Source organism: Myxocyprinus asiaticus, chromosome 18, assembly GCF_019703515.2.
Source record: "Myxocyprinus asiaticus isolate MX2 ecotype Aquarium Trade chromosome 18, UBuf_Myxa_2, whole genome shotgun sequence".
In the NCBI taxonomy this organism is placed as follows: Eukaryota; Metazoa; Chordata; class Actinopteri; order Cypriniformes; family Catostomidae; genus Myxocyprinus; species Myxocyprinus asiaticus.
In genome coordinates, this window is record NC_059361.1 from 24,048,864 (window position 1) to 24,062,900 (window position 14,037).

At 40.1% G+C, this 14,037-nt stretch overlaps 1 protein-coding gene across 4 annotated transcripts in view; it reads left to right on the top strand.

The window, feature by feature from the left end:
• The window catches only part of LOC127455950 (enhancer of mRNA-decapping protein 4-like), a 43,986-nt gene that overhangs the window by 3,193 nt on the left and 26,756 nt on the right, over positions 1-14,037 (top strand). For 3 of the 4 annotated variants that reach the window (XR_007899764.1, XM_051724147.1, XM_051724149.1), the window contains exons 5-17: positions 1,462-1,648; positions 2,023-2,170; positions 3,635-3,739; positions 3,921-4,030; positions 7,110-7,139; positions 9,720-9,803; positions 9,989-10,084; positions 10,195-10,294; positions 12,938-13,118; positions 13,250-13,316; positions 13,419-13,498; positions 13,621-13,811; positions 13,896-13,972. Coding sequence is in view for 3 of the 4 variants with exons in the window: in XM_051724147.1 (XP_051580107.1) it covers positions 1,462-1,648; positions 2,023-2,170; positions 3,635-3,739; positions 3,921-4,030; positions 7,110-7,139; positions 9,720-9,803; positions 9,989-10,084; positions 10,195-10,294; positions 12,938-13,118; positions 13,250-13,316; positions 13,419-13,498; positions 13,621-13,811; positions 13,896-13,972 (1,456 nt within the window). In the remaining variant the exon portion in view is untranslated. The remainder of the gene's footprint in view (positions 1-1,461; positions 1,649-2,022; positions 2,171-3,634; positions 3,740-3,920; positions 4,031-7,109; positions 7,140-9,719; positions 9,804-9,988; positions 10,085-10,194; positions 10,295-12,937; positions 13,119-13,249; positions 13,317-13,418; positions 13,499-13,620; positions 13,812-13,895; positions 13,973-14,037) is intronic. The other variant, XM_051724148.1, reaches the window with a different exon arrangement.

The window sequence follows — 14,037 nt, forward strand, 5'->3', positions numbered from 1 at the left end:
AATAACTAATCCTGACATTATTTTCATGTTGTTTGGGCAGAGGGGAACTGGCCCCCACAGTGAGCCTGGTTTCTCCCAAGGTTATTTTTCTCCATTAACCAACATCTTATGGAGTTTTGTGTTCCTTGCCACAGTCGCCTACAGCTTGCTCACAGGGGTTCTAATTACAATTATTATTTAATTTGTATACACAATTTACAATCATATTTAATCAAACTACACAATGATGTCTCTAAGACTTTATAGATATTACAGTAAAAAAATTTGTTACATTTAAATTTTTTGTTTTGTTAATGCATGATCTTAGACGATAGCAAGCACTATACAAATAAAAATGACGTCATTTTTTTGGCCTCTTCCTGTTTCACTTTGCATGTAAACTTCACCGGCGTTATTACCGGCTTATAACATGCACAAGTGTTGTGCTCATACCTGTTTACATTTCAACGTCAAAAGCAGAGAGTAATATGTCTCATGTAATCGCGGGTTTCTTACACTGTCAGATTTTTGAATATGCTTATTTTTGTTACTTACGAGCGTCTTGTTCAGTGTCATGCTCCGTGTAGTCTGGGAGAGGCTGGATGTTAAATGCAACTTTGCTGCTGCTGTTTCTGCGCACTGATTTGCACAGTGAGGTCGGTGTAAATAAAACAACATGTTTGATGTACTGTAGCACCGGGACATGACGCTGTTGTTTGGCAAATCCGACAAGCTGTAACGCCACAATGTATTTGCTGTTGGCCATCGATCTTCTCACCTATGTACTGTATATATGTTGCTCTGTTTTTCCTGTGAGTGCTCAACACTTCCGCAGGAGATTGTTTTGCAGCGCAACTCTGTGTTGCGCTGCATGGTTTTAATTACACTATAATGTGTTTCTGTATCGTATGATACATATAGTATTGAATCGTGAGCGTCGTATCGTACGACACAATACGATACAATATTTTTTTACACCCCTAATCGGCACAGCAAAGACATCAGAAAAAGGAACGCACACACGTAGTGCTCCCTGAACTGTATTACGCGCTGTTGCTCCAAAACATGAGACAAGTTCTGTAGTGTAGACGAGTGTAGAGTCTGACTTAGACAGTCAGTCAGGCAACAGTGGTGGGAGAGTGAAATTCACCAAACACTCAATGGAAGTTAAGGACAGTTGCAAGCTTAAAATACTGTGTGCTCTAAACCTTAAGTATTTTATTAATAATAGTCACAGTGGCTTCAATTTCTCCATAAGTGACGATTTTGTTCTTTTGAACACATGGGATGGAAACGCGGCTTTATTCACACATTTTTTTTGCGATTATTATGGTTTTTTACATAAATTAAATTAGCAACTTGGAAGGAAACATAGCTATTGTTGTGTATTGCTTGGGAGCAGTTTTACATTGTAGCACACCTTTTTGAATTGAATGTTGAGTGTATTAAAATAAATACTTTTTAATTGTTTTTCGCTCATAGGTGCAAATAACCATTCTATGATCCGTGTTCTCCGGCTGGGTTCGACAGAGCGCTCACTGCTGAAGGGCTTCACTGGTGCAGTTACAGACCTTGCCTTTGCCCACCTGGACTCCACCCTGTTGGGCTGCGTGGATGAGGCTGGAAACATGTTCATTTGGCAGCTCACCAGCCACAGCAGCAAAATACAGTATCCTCTATAAATTACTTTTCGTCCCTAACACTGGTCCTAACCAGGCGCAAAAAGATTCCAGTGACAAGTTAGAAAATTAGATCATTTAATCTATTCAGTGAATATGTGATTTGTATTACACATATTATATAGATAAATAACATTGGGATATATACATTTATCATAAAGCCAGAGGAGCTGAGTGGTTCCTCTCAAGGTTTTTTCCCTCCACTAACTAATATCTTATGGAGTTTTTTCTTTGCCACTTAAATCCATGCTATTAAATCAGCAAAAACAGGAGATTAATAGGATTTACCTCTTTTGCATATTGTAGTATGACGTGAGTGAGCAGGTGTACTGTGATTTTTCTTTTTAACCAAAATGTCTCACAGCGATGAAGTGATAGTTCACATCCGGAGGCCTGAGGCCACACCGCTGAACTCCAACCGCAGAATTATCTGGTGTCCCTTCATTCCAGACGACAACGATGAGAACCCAGAGGATCCGTGTCAGACACTGGCACTACTTCATGAAGACAGAGTATGTTTTCTGTGGAATTTGACATTTTTGTCTCTTTCTTTTCTAAGTCTCCTAATACTATTAGGTTTTTGTTTTTTCAGATTAACATTTTTTTTATTGGTTGATTCTCAAACACAATAAAGAATAAAGCAAAGTATACATGTACAGAGTCAACCATTATCCCCCTTTAACCCCCATTAATTCCCTATCCTCCTTCCTGTCCCCAACCCCCAACAAACATTCCCATGGTCCAAGCATGAGTATACTCATATATACTTTTTGTATAATTGTCACCTAGTTTAATAACCACCCCATCACCCAATATACATAGTCTGGGCCAAAATGAAATTTGAGTATCTAAAACCTCACAGATAAAATTCTGGACTCTCAATCCTCCAACGGACATTGCCAGCAGGTAGGTGTGTCTTTTAAACCAAGCCTGAACAATCTAGAAGGAGTCCAGTAGAAATGATGCAAAATCTTAAACTGAATAAGGCGTACCCTTGCATCCCTAGACATAGTTTAAATTTAATTCTTTCCCACTCCCTATCCTCAATACCAAGTTCAAATCTCTTTCCCATAACCTCTTAAACGCTGTTCAGGCCCCATCACCAAGACTCTGAATCAACAAGGAATAATATACTGATGCTTCATGCCCCTTTCCAAAGGCTGTGAGCACCATACAGAGGGTGTCTGCAGCTTTAGGGGGCTGTGTACTGCTACCAAAAATAGTACAAAGTAAATGGCACAACTGTAAATACCTGAAAAATTTAAAAACCTTGAAATCCCAAATTGCTGTGCTATATTTTCAAATGATCTCAAAGCTCCATTTTCATAAAGGTCACCAAGTGTAGCAACACCCCTCTCAAGTCATTCTTTCCAGCAAAAGGGGGACTTGTTAATACACAATTTGGGGTTCAGGCATATGCTTGAGAAAACATTTAGATAAATATATAAATTGAACAAACAGGAAACCTTTGTCCATACTGAATGTAAGTGTGAAATAATGGGATGCATTTGTACTTCTCCAGGCAGTTTGATAGAAAGACTGTGCAATGGCGTGATTGGTGCAAGGACCGCTTGTTCAATGTTGTACCAGGGAGGGGCTCTTTCAGGTGGAAGAGACCAATGGGCCAAGCGTCTAAGATTAAAAGCATAGTAATAAAACAAAATTTTGGGGAGTTCTAAACCTCCTTTGCCAGTTGGTCTATCTAACTTACTGGAATGCAACCAAGGTCGTTTACCATTCCAAATAAAGGACTTAGATATTCTATCAAGTTGTTTAAAATAAGAAAGAGGGACTTCTAAGGGGAGAGACTGTAGTAGATAATTGAATTTTGGGATACAATTCATTTTTATAACATTGACCTTCCCAAACATAGACAAATGTAGTGAAGCTCACCTATCCACATCACACAATACTAATAGGTTTTTAAAAATATTTCACTCTCACTTTCTAAACCGTATTTTCACTTGTACCTGCAGGCTGAGGTTTGGGATCTTGACATCCTCCGATCCAATAACAGCTCATGGCCTGTGGATGCCACTGACCTGAAAGAGGGCTTCATCACCATTAGAGGGCACACTGCAGTAAGTCCTGCTGGCCTCTTGTTATTCTGGAGTGTCTGCAATGCTTAATTAACTGATTAAGAAATTAGAATTTACATTTTGTTATTACTGGATATTACATAATTACTTTTTATGTAATTAAAATACCAGATCAGTGAGTTATGTGGTATGATGTTTTAAGTATGCTTCTTTTTCTGTGCAGCGCATTAGTGAGGGAGCACTGTCCCCTGATGGCACTGTCTTGGCTACAGCCAGTCATGATGGATATGTAAAGTTTTGGCAGATCTACATTGAGGGACAGGACCAACCCAGGTGCATGTTTGAGGCATAACTGACTTTCCAAAAAGTTTGTGTGGGATAAAGTTAAGCAATATCACATGAGCAAGAGTGTTGTGATAATGCTGGTTATCACAGCTGTGCTGATATTCAGTACAATATCATGATTGTGAGCGTTATAGTACTTTTATACAATAGTTAAACGAAGTTAAAGGAATAGTTCACCCAGAAATTAAAATTCTCTCATTATTCACTTACCCTGATGCCATCCCAGATGTGTATGACTGCCATTCTTCAGAAGAACACAAATGAAGATTTTTAGATGAAGATAAAGCTCTGTCAGGTCCTTATAATGGAAGTACATGGGCTCCAGCAGTTTGACGGTCCAAAAGTCACATTTAGGCAGCATAAAAGTAATCCATGCGACTCCAGTCGATCAATGAATGTCTTCTGAAGCGAATCGATAGGTTTATGTAAGAAACAAGTCGATAATTAAAACATTTTTAACTTTAAATCGGCACTTCCATCCATGACTCTGATGTTGTTTGAAATGGCCGAACTCTCGCATACGTCACATTCGTTTCAGCTGCTGGCAGGAAGCGCTTTTTAAAAGTTAATAACATTTTAATTATCGATTTATTTTTTACACAAACGTATCGATTTGCTTTAGAAGACATTCATTGATCGACTGGAGTCGTGTGGATTACTATGCTGCCTAAATATGAGTTATGGACCGTCAAAGTGCTGGCACCGATTTACTTCAATTATAAGGACCTGACAGAGCTCTGTCTTCTAAAAATCTTAATTTGTGTTCTGCTGAAGAAAGACAGTCATACACATCTGGGATGGCATCAGGGTAAGTGAATAATGAGAGAAATTTCCTTTTTGGGTTGACTATTACTTTAATAATCAAGTAACGTTTCAGATAAAATGTAGCCAGTTATTTTGTTTTAAAAAAAAATTCTGCTTCAACGAAAATAGTTCTTTCCACGATGTCACAATTTTTAAACCGGTGTGTATCCGCATTCAAAACCAGTAATACCATTCACTGGACATTTAGTGGTGCTATGGTGTAATTTTCGTTGCTCAATAGCCTACACAATAATACAAGGCAGCTTGATTTCAAACTTTTAATTTTATTTATTATTTATTTTAACTAAATGAAAATGAAACTGAAAAAATAAAATCAGATTAAATTGTGTGTTGTTCAACAAACTTCAACCAACACGACACACAGCAAGCATAGGCTATGTACAAAACTAACATGCCAAACAATAAATATATACAGTAGTCCTGTACATTTTTTTTGGCAAGAAATACTAGCATATCCATCTTTTCAGGCTTAAGCAGTGATCTCTTGGGGGGTCATTCCCCGCTGATTAAGACGCGGTACTTTGTTGTGCAAATGCACAAATACTTTTTGCCACGTTTGCCAGCAGCGGGTAACTTAGCTTGTTGGCTTTCCAAGGAGATGTCACTCTTTTATGGGAATCAAACATTCGTTCATTCTGATAATGGTCTTGGTGCTGAACGCGCCCTCGAGCTAAAACAATGCAAGATGCAACAAGCAGAATGCAGGTGTATCGAGACGCGTTTTTAAGTTGTTTTTTAACTGAAAAGCTGTCAGCTGTCAAAGAGGTCCAACTAGAGCATAATTACATTGGAAAACAATTGATAAACAGCACTGACAGATGCAAATACGCATTCGTTGCGAACAGCCCCAACACTTATAATGAAAAAGGCTACGACCAGGGATAGAGAAAAAAAAATTCTATCCACGTTTCCTTCTAATAAACACTACCTTTCCCAAAACAACGAATCAATGGAGCCAGTATTTTTTCGGTTAAGTGTTTTCTTCGCCGTAATTACTATGCCTTTTCCATTTCTCAATGAAAAGTGCTCTTCTTTTAAAATTGGGCTCATCCGTTTAATGTATTTGACTAAAGGGCAAAAATAGTATCACTAAAAATAAATTTGGCCTTTTAGGGCCACTGTCTTTTACATGTTAATAGTGTTTTTTTTATTTATTTTTTATTATTATTGTTTATTTGTTTATATAGAAAACACTTTACATGAAAGTAGTGAGTCTCTCTATATCTTCCATCATGAATATGTGTTTACTCGTGTTTTGAAATCACAATGATGGGAAACAATTACAATGCACTTGAATGCTATATTTTTGACAAAATATTTGATGAAATTCTCCTGCTTTTGATGGAAACATGATAGAAGACGTGTGCAGAATGGCATTGATCTTACTTGATCTTTCCCCTGCAGCCGCTTCGGTCATGTAGCATCCGTGTTATCTCACATAACTCACCAAAAGTTGTACCTGATGCGAGTCTGCACCTGGATGCATCTCCATCTCATGCTGAAGGTGTCTGTGTTTCATGTCAATTTCTCTACATTTGCGACACGTTCGGGTGCAGTTTGGGTGCGAGTCGCTAAAATATGGGATAAACTGCGCCCCATCTCGCACAGTTGTTGCTGTTAATTAAAAGTAACATTTTCTGTAAGTGCGCGTACACAGTAATACACAGTAACATCTGGCTTTCAATGCATTGATTTAGGTTTATTTATGAGTCACAAACTCATTAGGTGACATTATGTAGGCAATTATATTCGTTTGGCTATTGATATAAGAACTGTTGTCATTTGTTTGGCTATTGATATAAGAACTGTTGTCATTAAGTTTTTTTCATAATGTTTACCCATTTAACCGGTATAAAATTTCGCAAGTTTTGGCAAGCCACGCACAGACTAACATACAGAATGTGAGTAAAGTGGAGTGGAGCAACGGCAGTTTCCCCCTCTCCACTCAAAACCTTCTGTAATCAGTCCGCTCTAGCTCCACTTCAGGTTTTCCATTTTTCGCTCACTATGTGCTCTGCAAAAATTCTGCGCTGAGCAAAAACACATTCTCCTACTTTCATTAAACATAACAAATGAATGAAACAATATATAGAAATATCGTGAACCAAAATATATGACGAACTATATTTAGGCAAAACTCAATATTTTGAAATTTACAAGATTGTTTTCTGTCCGTGTGATCATAAATGAAATGACCATCAAATATCAAAATCTCTCTTGTTTTTTTCTACACTGTTTACAGGGTTCGCACAAGGGCCTTGAAGTGTTTAAGGTACTTGAATTTAGCTTTTAGAAATTTAAGTACTAAAATACCTGGAAAATTGCCTTGTTTTGTTAAAGTGCTTGAGATTAAAACAGAACTTTTTTCCGTGTAATGTGTATGCATCAAAAATGAGATACACGCACTCCACTTTCATTGAATAATTTACATTCACATTTAGTCATTTAGCAGATGCTTTTATCAAAAGCAACTTACAAGGGGGCCTGGGTAGCTCAGTGGTAAAAGACGCTGGCTACCACCCCTGGAGTTCGCTAGTTCGAATCCCAGGGCATGCTGAGTGACTCCAGCCAGGTCTCCTAAGCAACCAAATTGGCCCGTTTGCTAGGGAGGGTAGAGTCACATGGGGTAACCTCCTCGTGGTTGCTGTAATGTGGTTCGTTCTCGGTGGGGCGCGTGGTGAGTTGAGCGCGGATGCCGTGGTGAATGGCGTGAAGCCTCCACACTTGCTGTGTCTCTGTGGCAATGCGCTCAACAAGCCACGTGATAAGATGCGCGGGTTGATGTTCTCAGACGCGGAGGCAACTGGGATTTATCCTCCGCCACCCGGATTGAGGCGAGTCACTATGTGACCACGAGGACTTAAAAGCGCACTGGGAATTGGGCATGAAATTGGGTGAAAAAGGGGAAAAAATAAAAAAAACAAAACCACTTACAAAATTATGACCATAAGCAATTTATCATGTGGGGTTGGAAGCACATTCCACTAATGAGGAACACAGAATATAAATGATCTGGAGAGCTACTTTGTGCCTTGTTGCAATGGAACCACCAGACGTTGTCATTCTTTGATTGCAGGGAGAGAGAGGGGACATAGACCTGGAGGAGTGAGTTGAAGTAAAAGGGGGCTGTCTTGAAGGCCAAAGTAAAAGCCTTGAATTTGACACAGGCAGGTACTGGTAGCCAGTGAGATCAAGAGTGTAGTGACGTGAGCCTTCTTTGGTTGGTTGATCAACTGCAGTAGCTTAACTGTGCTAGTTGGGAGGCTGGCCAACAGAGCATTGCAGTAGTCAAGTCTTGATATGACCAGAGCTTGGACTAGGAGCTGTGCAGCATATTCAGGCAGGAAAGGTCTGATTTTCCTGATGTTTGTAAAGCACATACCTGCAAGACCGAGCGGTTGACAAGATGTGACAAGTTAAGTTTAGCTGGTCTTCAAACACCACTCCCAGGTTCTTGGCTGTACAGATGGGTTGGCAGGGATTACCAGAAGTTCTGTCTTGACTAGGTTGAACTGAATATATCTGAAATATCTGAAAGGTAGGCTGACATACGAGCTGTGACGGTTGGGTCGCCGGGCTGGAACGTAAGGTGGAGCTGCGTATTAACTGCGAGTAGCAGTGATAGGTGAAGCCATGTGCCTTTGTGATGGGTCTGGGTAATGTTGTATAGATAGAGAAGAGGAGGGGTCCGAGCACTAGACACCTTTTTTTTTTTTTTTAGCAGTGGGGTCACCCAAGCCTGCTTAAATGTGGTGGGGAAGGTTCCAGTTGTAAGGAATGTGTTGATGTGTGTGAGTGTGGGCAAGATTGGTGGAGAGGTAGCTTGCTGAAAATGAGAAGGAACAGGGTCAAGAGGATGGGTAGTAGGACAGTTGGAAAGAAGAACTTTAGAGACATCAATCTCAGAAAGAGGAGAACAGGGCTGGATGTGAGTAGAGAGTGGCAAAGTGGAAAAAAGTGGCAAAGTCATCAGTAGTCAGAGAAGTGGTAGGAGGAGGTGGAGAGGATAAAGAAGAGAAAGTTGAAAACAGTTGGCAGGCATATGCAGTGTTATTGATCTTATTCTGGCAATAGGTAACCTTGGCAGCAGAAACATTAGAAGAGAAAGAGAATAGGAGAGATTGATACTTGCTTAGGTCAGCTGGCTCTTTCGACTTGTTCCTCTTCGTAGAGTTTAGTCCGGTGGTCACAAAGCATCTCGGAGAGCCAGTGTTTGGTGAGTGTTGCACGTGCTGGCCTGGAGGTGAGAGGACAGACACTGACAAGGCAGGAACTTAGGGTAGAGCGAAGTGTGTTTGTAGCCTCATTAACATCAAGTGAAGAGAAATGTTTAGAGTTGGGAAGAGACACAGACAACATAGAAGAGAAGAATGGGTCTAACAAAACATCCCAGTACTGTTATATTAAATATCAGCATTCTTAAGATGCCGCTAGGCCAAAGGACTGGAACTAACTGTTAAATAAAAAAAACATTTAGTCTAGGATTGTAAAAATGTCATGGTCCTCTTTGGTGGCTTTTCAATAAGCAGATTCTCTTTTTTTGTTATGTAGCGACCTTGGTCAAAAACACCAATATTAAATGGAAGTCTGTAACTGTTTAATATATGGGTTATCTGGGATTGATCTTTTGTGTTACACATTCAGTTACCACCACCTCCTTTTTATTTGGTTTCTGAATGGATGAATTTTCTGAATAACATTTTTAACTTGGTTTCATTTTAGTGAAGTGTTTATGCACAACTTACATTTTAAACCTGCATTCCTTGTGTCGATGCTTTTGGCATTGTTTCCCCTCTGATAAATCAATAATTAAATTCAGTAGAAAATGCAAGTTACCTTTCTCCTCTTGCAGATGCCTGCATGAATGGCAGCCACATAATGGGCGTCCTCTTTCTTGCCTGCTCTTTTGTGACAACCACAAGAAGCAAGACCCAGAGTGAGTATTGGGTTCCTTTTACTTCGTCCACTATGTTCCCAATTAAAAGTTAGCTTCAGAAGATATTGAAGTCATCTTGAATCTGAAACTAGCCTTTGTTTCACTTCATTTACTTGTTTTTGCAATCTTGCCGCTTGGGGGTGTGCTGCACATCTTTAAGCCTAAACGCTTCTGTTGTACTTCAGAGTTCCGTTTTGGCGCTTCCTGATCTCTGGAGCTGATCAGAACCAGGAGCTGAAGATGTGGTGTACAGTATCATGGACCTGCCTACAAACCATCAGGTCTGTTCATCCCATAGCAAAAAGCTGGAATAGGACTGATTATGTAGTTGTCTTGGTGAATATAGGTGTCTATAATTAATCGTCAGCTATTGTTCATTTTTGCATTTCAGGTTTTCTCCAGATCCATTTAACAGTAGTGTGCTACCCAGTCTGAAGGCCAGTTTGGACCTATCTGCAGAGTTTCTCATCCTTAGTGATGTTCAGAGGAAGGTTAGACTCCCATTGTTTATTTTTCACATTTTAGAATGAATGCTTTCTTGTGTTGGTTCTTCAGAGCCTGAAGTTGTGCATGGTTTGAGATGCAAATAGTGTTAAAATGGTTAAAATATTGTAGTGGATACTGCTTTGCATAGATGTTTAAGACAACTCTGATACCTTTAATCAGAAGCTATGTGACTGGGAACATTAACACACAATCTTGAATCTAATCATTGCCTAACATCAGGAAGCAAATGAACTATATATTTACCAACTTTTAAGAAACTTCAGAAGTTACAGTTGGACAGATAGAGTTGAAGTCAGAAGTTTACATACCCCTTAGCCAAATACATTTAAACTCAGTTTCTCATAATTCCTGACATTTAATCGTAGAAAGCATTCCCTGTCTTGGGTCAGTTAGAATCACTACTTTATTTTAAGAATGTGAAATGTCAGGTGCCTGGGTAGCTCAGCGAGTAAAGATGCTGACTACAACTATTGGAGTCGTGAGTTCGAATCCAGGGTGTGCTGAATGACTCCAGCCAGGTCTCCTAAGCAACCAAATTGGCCCAGTTGCTAGGGAGGGTAGAGTCACTTGGGGTAACCTCCTCGTGGTCGCTATAATGTGGTTCTCGCTCTCGGTGGGGCGCGTGGTAAGTTGTATGTGGATGCTACGGAGAATAGCATGGGCCTCCACACGTGCTATGTCTCCGTGGTAACATGCTCAACAAGCCACGTGATAAGATGCGTGGAGGCAATTGAGATTCGTCCTCTGCCACCCGGATTGTGTCACTACGCCACCATGCGGATTTGGAACGCATTGGGAATTGGGCATTCCAAATTGGGGAGAAAAGGGGAGAAAATCAAAAGGAAAAAAAAGAATGTGAAATGTCAGAATAATAGTAAAGAGAATTATTTATTTCAGCTTTTAATTTGTTAATTACATTCCCAGTGGGTCAGAAGTTTACATACACTTATTTAGTATTTGGTAGCATTGCCTTTAAATTATTTAACTTGGGTCATGGGGCAGTGGTGGCTCAGCGGTTAAGGCTCTGGTTTACTGATCAGAAGGTTGAGGGTTCAAGCCCCAGAACTGCCAAGATGCCATTGTTGGGCCTTTTGAGCAAGGCCCTTGACCCTATCTGCTCCAGGGGTGCCATATCATGGCTGGCCCTGCACACTGACCCCAGCTTAGCTGGGATATGTGAAAAAAAGAATTTCACTGTATATGTGCAAATGTATAATGTGTGATAAATAAATGAAAAATTAAACAAAATAAATTAAAAAAATAACTGGTGTAACTGAGTCAGGTTTGTAGGCCTCCTTGCTTGCACAGTCTTTTTCAGATTGAGGTCAGGGCTTTGTGATGGCTACTCCAATACCTTGACTTTGTTGTCATTTAAGCCATTTTGCCACAACGTTGGAGGTATGCTTTGTGTCATGTCCATTTGGAAGACCCATTTTTGACAGAGCTTTAACTTCCTGGCTGATGTCTTGAGATGTTGCTTCAATATATCCACATCATTTTCCTTCCTCATGATGCCATCTATTTTGTGAAGTACACCAGTCCCTCCTGCAGCAAAGCACCCCCACATCATGATGCTGCCACCCCCATGCTTCACGGTTAGGATGGTGTTCTTCGGCTTGCAAGCCTCACCCTTTTTCTTCCAAACATAATGATGGTAATTATGGCCAAACAGTTATGTTTTTGTTTCATCAGACCAGATATCATTTCTCCAAAAAGTAAGATCTTTGTCCCCATGTGCACTTGCAAACTGTAGTCTGGCTTTTTTATGGTGGTTTTGGAGCAGTGGCTTCTTCCTTGTTGAGCAGCCTTTCAGGTTATGTCGATATAGGACTTGTTTTACTGTGGATATAGATACTTGTCTACCTGTTTCCTCCAGCATCTTCACAAGGTCCTTTTGCTGTTGTTCTGGGATTGATTTGCACTTTTTGCATCAAACTATGTTCATCTCTAGGAGACAGAATGCGTCTCCTTCCTGAGAGGTATGATGGCTGCGTGGTCCCATGGTGTTTTTACTTGTATACTATTGTTTGTACAGATGAATGTGTTCCTTCAGGCATTTGGAAATTGCTCCCAAGGATGAACCAGACTTGTGGGGGTCCACAAATTTTTTTTCTGAGGTCTTGGCTGATTTCTTTTGATTTTTCTCATGATGTCAAGCAAAGAGGCACTGAGTTTGAAGGTATGCCTTAAAATACATCCACAGGTACACCTGCAATTGACTCCAATTATCCTATCAGAAGCTAAATTAGGATTGACATCATTTTCTGGAATTTTCCAAGCTGCTTAAAGGCACAGTTAACTCAGTGTATGTAAACTTCTGACCCACTGGAATTGTGATATAGTCAATTAAAAGTGAAACAATCTGTCTGAAAAACAATTGTTGGAAAAATTACTCATGTCATACACAAAGTAGATGTCCTAAACGACTTGCCAAAACTATAGTTTGCTAATATGAAATCTGTGAAGTGGTTATGTAAACTTGACTTCAACTGTAGAAAGAAGTGCTGGAAGTAGAAAAAAAATGCATCTTGCCAAATCTAGCTCTTGAAATTAGGCCAAGGTTGCTATTATAAACAATAACTATGCATTCAGAATATGCAAAATAAGTCACAGTGTTTGATATGTAGGTGCTGTACGTAATGGAGCTGCTACAGGATCATGAAAAAGGCCGTGCCAGCTTCACTGCAGTTTCAGAGTTTCTACTTACTCACCCAGTGCTCAGCTTCGGTGTACAGGATGTCACTCGTGCACGACTGCGCCACACTGAAGTTCTTCCACCTGATGAGGAAAGCGAGAGCATGACTACAGGTTAGTTTTCTGTCAGTTTGTAATGCTAGCTTTGACTGTTCAACTGTTTACTTATTAGATTTATAACAAAATGAATGAAGATTTTCAAGTTTTGAGCTTGTCTTAAAGTACTGTTTAATATCTTCTCGCAGAGGGGAGCCAGGGACCCTCAGAGTCCAAATCAGGAATCCAGATTAAGCTCTACTGTGTGCATACAAAGTGAGTAATTCAGATAAAACATTCATGTGTTTATTGTAGTTCGGAGGACCTCTGCATGCTTTTTATAAGTTTTGATGTTGTAACGCTCATTTATGCCTGCAGATCACTACAGGATGTGCAGATCTGGTTCCAACCCAATCAGGGGGCCTCATCCCCCCTTTTTTTGCCTCACGATGGCTTTGGTGAGTCTGGTAATGTTTACTCTGAAAACTCTTATTTAGACTGTAAACGTTAACTGTCCTTATTACCTGCAGTGTATTAAAAACAGTTTTCCATATTTAATTTTTTTTACATTTCACCCCAGGTTTCTCTGACCCCCTGGCAGATCTGAATGTGGAGGCAATGAGCTCTGATAAGGAGTCTGGTGATAGTGGATCACAGAATGACCTGAGCAAGATTCTGCCTCTCCCAACTCCAGCTGACTTCATGAGTCCAGCCCCATCAGCCTTGCCCAAACTCATGACCCCAGATGCCTTCATGACCCCCAGCACCTCTGTAAGCACTTGACAAGCCATTAATCTTACATTATAAGTAAGTCCCTTCAGTGATACTGATCACTCATGAAACACCCTTTTTTAGATGCCTGCCTCTCCTGGCAGCAGTGCCAGCAGTCTGACTATAGTAACAGCCATGAGCAGCTCAGACAGTGGTGCAAGGTGAGGGTTTCCACATGATCTAGTGAAAACTGCTTAAACACCTCTATTCCATCTCTTGGGCACAT